Below are 5,356 nucleotides of genomic sequence, written 5' to 3'. Positions count from 1 at the left end.
AAACTTCAATCTTTCTCCAATTTTCCATTCGTAATAATTAAATATATATATATATATATATATATATATATATATATATATATATACTGTGTTCAAAAAATAAATGTTTAGGTTTAATGTTTAATTTTTTTTAAAAAAAATTATTATATTTATTTTGACAACAGAGAATATTGCATTAATTTTTTATAAAATTCTTAAAAAATTAAATATTATTTAATTATAATAAAAATTTGTATAATTCAACGACATAATTAAACCGCCTTTAAATTCTTATTTCACGACCCTTAGATAACCGTCTTCGATATCTTATTCTGCGACGGTTACAAAAATTGCCTAAGATTTATTATTCCACAACGCTTTATAAACTGCCTTGGAATTCTTATTCAACGACTCTTATACAACCGCCTTAGAATACTTATTCCGCGACGGTTAAATAAATGACGTCATGTGGAATTCCACGACGGTTGTCAACCGCCTTTGAATTCTTATTCAACGACTTTTATACAACCGCCTTAAAATACTTATTCCACGATGGTTAAATAAATGACGTCATGTGGAATTCCATGACAGTTAGGAAACCGCTTTTGAATATTCATCGATTTTTTTGAGGATATTTTAAGGCGATGATAACCGCCTCTGCAACCGTCGTTGAATTCTGTTTCGACGGTTATTCCAGCAGTTTAGTCAAACCGTCGTTGAATTGCCTCTCGACGATAGTAACTACGACGGTTGGTTAACGGCCGAAATTTGCATTTGGAGGCGGTTCAAACCGTCGTGAAATGACTTATGAACCGCCTTCGTATACCTCTTTTGTTGTAGTGTGGGTAGTCTCTTGGACAAAGTCCAAGCCAAATAACTCTCGATCTCCAACCTCAGACCAACAGGTAAGAGTCTGACACCTCCTACCATACAGTGCCTCGTAGGGTGCCATGCCCAGGCTAGCATGAAAACTGTTGTTGTACGAAAACTCAAGCAATGGTAGGTATCGATCCCATGCTGAGCCCTGCCTCAACGTGCAAGCCCGCAATATGTCCTCCAATGTCTGGATGGTCTGCTCAGTCTGCCCATCAGTCTGAGGGTGATAGGCTGTACTCAATCTAAACTGAGTACCAAAAGCTCCCTGCAGGGCCTCATAGAACCGAGATGTGAACTTCGGGTCCTTATCACTGATGATACTCTCGGGCACCCCATGAAGCCTCACAATCTCGCGAACATATATCTTGGCCAACTGCTCTGTAGAGAAGCTCACCTTCACTTGAAGAAAATGGGCAGACTTGGTCAATCTGTCCACAATGACCCAAATGGAATCACAACCAGCCTGAGTCTTAGGCAATCCCGCCACGAAGTCCATGGAAATGCTCTCTCACTTCCACTGCAGAATCTCAAGCGGTTGAAGCTTACCAGACGGTTTCTGGTGCTCAATCTTCACTGTCTGGCATATTAAACACTTGGACACATAAACTGCTATATCTTTCTTCATGCCCGGCCACCAGAAGTTTCTCTTCAAGTCTTGATACATCTTTGTAGCCCCAGGGTGGATAGTGAATTGGCCCTTATGAGCCTCTGACATCACCTCCTCAGTCAATAGACCTCTAAGTACCACAACCCTCTTCTGAAACATTAACAATTCCTCATCATTCCAAGAAACACCATATTGGTTCTTCACATAGTGAAGGCACTCTCTTTGCACTTCCGCCTCTTTGATCTTTTCCATCAGCTCATTTTCAACTCTCACTGTTTCCATTTCCAAGAGTGCACCTCCAAACAAAGAGGTCACTATCAAGTCTCGAAACTTCTCAATCACATCAAAGTCGTTAATCAAAACACTGGATAGACTCACGGATTTCTGACTCAATGCATCAGCTACCACATTGGCCTTTCCTAGGTGATACTTCAACTAAAAGTCGTAGTCCTTCAGAAATTCCATCCATCTTCTTTGTCTCATGTTCAGCTCCTTCTGGTCAAACAGGTACTTCAAACTCTTGTGATCGCTGAACACTGCAAACTTCATACCGTACAAGTAATGCCTCCAAATCTTAAAGGCAAAAACAATAGCAACCAACTCCAAATCATTAGTCAGGTAGTTCTCCTCATGAGGCTTCAACTTCCTCGAAGCATAAGCAACAACTCTGCTAGTTTGCATCAACACACAGCCTAGCCCCTTCTTAGATGCGTCACAATAAAGCTCAAGCTCCTCCGCAGGATCAGGAAGGATCAACACTGGTGCAGTTGTCAATCTTTCCTTTAACTCCTGAAAGCATTTGTCACACTCGTGAGTCTACACGAACGGAGTCTCCTTCTGGGTAAGGCGAATAAGTGGCAACACCATCTTGGAGAATCCTTCAATGAACCTCCTATAGTAACCTGCCAACCCTAAGAAAATCCTCGCCTCTGTAACTGTTTTGGGTCTCTCCCAATCTAGCACTGCCTCAATTTTGTTAGGATCCAATGCCACTCCTTTTGCAGAAATCACATGCCCAAGAAATTTCACTGAATTGAGCCAAAACTCACACTTTGAAGGATTTGCATAAAGTTTCTTCTCTTTCGGTACTTGCAACATGATCCTCAAATGCTCATCATGCTTCTCCTCATTCTTTGAGTAAATCAGTATGTCATCAATGAAGACAATCACGAAATGATCCAAGTACGGCTGGAAAATACAGTTCATATAATCCACGAACACTATTTGTGCATTGGTGAGTCCAAACGGGATCACCAAGTACTCATAGTGACCGTATCTCGAATGAAATGCGGTCTTGGGAACATCCTCCGGCTTAACCCGAATCTGTTGGTATCTGGACCGTTGATCAATCTTGGAATACACGCAAGCACCCCTAAGCTGATCTAAAAGATCATCAATACGTGGGAGGGGATACTTGTTCTTGATTTTCACCTTCTTCAGCTGTCTGCAGTTGGTGCACAATCGCATGGTCCCATCTTTCTTCTTAACAAAGATGACCGGTGCTCCCCATGGAGACACACTCAGTCGGATGAAGTTCTTCACGGAAAGATCCTCAATATGCTTCTTCAATTTCGCTAACTCAGGTGGAGACATCTATAACACCACGCAATTCTAAATTATATATTAAGATATTAAACATTGATTAAAGGGAAGGATTAGTGAAAATCCTGAAAATTAGGCCAAAATATAAAGAAAGGGCAAAACGGTAATTAGCCAACACGCAACCCTAGGAAGATAAAAATTGAGTAGAAGGTCACAAATGATAAAAATAACCCTGGAAATGGATTCAGAACGAAAAATTGAGTGGTTAGGGAAGTTTCAGAAAATTCAGTGAATAGTGTTTTTACCGGGTAAAAACACTGCGGTATAGTTGCACCGTAGAGCGTGTCGATTGAGTTTTGCGCTCTAGGTTTTGAATACAAGTTATAAATGGTTTATAGAACTAGGAAATATGATTTCTGATAAAATTTGATGGGAATAAGTAAGTTTGGGGAAGCGTGCCAACGGCGCGCGCAATAGCTTAAAACAACATTTTCATCGAACGACCGGAAAACTCTGGATTCATCTGATCAAAGGTGATTAAAGGACAATGTTTAATGTTAAAAATTAGAGTTTCTAAATAGATTGTGAATTTATGGACGTTTAGTGGAATCAGAGGGAAATTCAAATAAGTATGAAAGTGTGTGAGATGGTGGTGGGACCCACCCCACTTAAATCCACTTAAGCCACATAAGCCTCATCACTATTCATCATCTCTCCCTTCCGTCCTCTCTTGCAAAATCGTGAACTCCCCTCCCCACCATAGCCATTTCACTTCAAATTTTCATTCCTCCATAACTTAGTCATTTAGGCACCAAATCTCTTGATCCTTGGCTTGAAACTTGATGGAAATCATCTTCTAAACCCATTGGTGGTACCTTTGAACCTTGAAAGCCACTAGAAATTGAGATATTCCCTCCCCAAGGCCGCGGCTCATAATGTTAGATTTTTGTTCATGGAGTTGTTAGGAGCTCCAATGGTTTAGTATGTCTTGGAGGAGCCTTGTGCCTAGCTTTTGAGTAAGTTTCTTCATCATTTTAACGGTTTAATCTTTGGATTTAGTTCATGAACCCTAAAGGGGGTTTTGTTGATTTGTGTTGTTAGAGAGCTCAAATGGAAAATATTTGTACATGAATGTGTCCTAGAATGATGTGTAGTAGCTAAAAATGCAATAAAAATTATTGGTGAAAAATATGATTTTTAACTTAGAGAAATTTGATGGTGTCATGACTTTGGGTTTGAGATTATTGTTAGGATTGTGTAATGGGATTGTGATATGGTTGTATGATGATATAATGGGATTGTATGAGGTGTGGAGCAGTTAAAATTGATTGAAATTCCTTAGAGTACGCCCTTGTTGAATTCGGCCATTCAGGGAAAAGAAAGGAAATGATGTTGTTGAAATTACTTGGATGATGTATTATGTGTTCAATGGTAATTAGATGGGTTGTGTGATGGTTGGAATGTTGGAGAACCAATGGAAAAATAATTGATGTGTTGAGAGGTGTCATGGAACCTAGAGTAAAATATTAGGCAAAACGACGTTTGAATGAAGAAAAATGAAAAGTGGCACTTGATATGGACTTTTGGTAACCTAAGGATGCCTAAGAAAATGAGAAAGAAAATTTAGAAAAATAAAATGTAAAATAACCCTATGTAGGCCAAACCTACCTAGTGTGGGTGAGGTTTTTTGACGTTTTCATAGTCTGATAGATTTGTCGTGTATTGATAATTCGTACATGGTTGTCGTAGGTTGCCGTACGTAGATTTGAACTACGAACCATGAGTTCGGTGGATCCCCCTTGGTCCTGGACCAAGTGGGATTTAGGTGAGTAGTTGGAACCGTGCTTGTATAATTGGTAACTTGCATGTGTTTGTACGAATTTTAAGTAATTGGGAATGTCCTCTGTGTAGGCATTTCTGCTGTAAAACGAGGTCGGAGAATATATTACTGGGAGCTAAGTGAAGAGGACTATACATGTAACCTCTTGGTACTGGGGCTTGATCCCCTTATGTGTTCCACAATCCCCGTTGAGGGTGATGGTAGGAAGTGTATGTAAGTAATGTAGAATAACATGATCATGCATTTAGTATATATGTTGGTAAATAGGATGTACCGAGTCCCTGGCCAGTAGACAGTTTGCCTTCGGGCGTTGCGGACTTCCACTGGATAGGTCTCCGAAGGGAGTTCCAATTGACCTAGGGTCTTGGTGTGTGATCCGGATAGGAGCACACTAGGAAGTCTCGGGTCTATATGGATGGAGGGTGCCTCGGTTGGATGTTCTAAGAACACGCCTTGGTTGAGACACGTAGGCATATATGCCGAGCCATTAGGCAGGACGTTGCATTGTATTG

General features: G+C 40.3%; 1 protein-coding gene across 1 annotated transcript; it reads right to left on the bottom strand.

Annotated features, from left to right (window-relative positions):
• Positions 1 to 2,278: 2,278 nt before the first annotated feature.
• Positions 2,279 to 2,668, bottom strand: LOC133290513 (uncharacterized mitochondrial protein AtMg00860-like). Its single transcript, XM_061488604.1, has one exon. It carries the CDS (start codon positions 2,666 to 2,668, stop codon positions 2,279 to 2,281), a length of 390 nt encoding a protein of 129 aa, XP_061344588.1.
• Positions 2,669 to 5,356: the final 2,688 nt, after the last annotated feature.

The sequence above is a fragment of the Gastrolobium bilobum genome, unplaced genomic scaffold (assembly GCF_033153095.1).
Source record: "Gastrolobium bilobum isolate Gb01-03AN ecotype WA unplaced genomic scaffold, APGP_CSIRO_Gbil_v1 utg117694, whole genome shotgun sequence".
Lineage (NCBI taxonomy): Eukaryota > Viridiplantae > Streptophyta > Magnoliopsida > Fabales > Fabaceae > Gastrolobium > Gastrolobium bilobum.
This window is presented reverse-complemented; position numbering and strand designations above follow the sequence as displayed.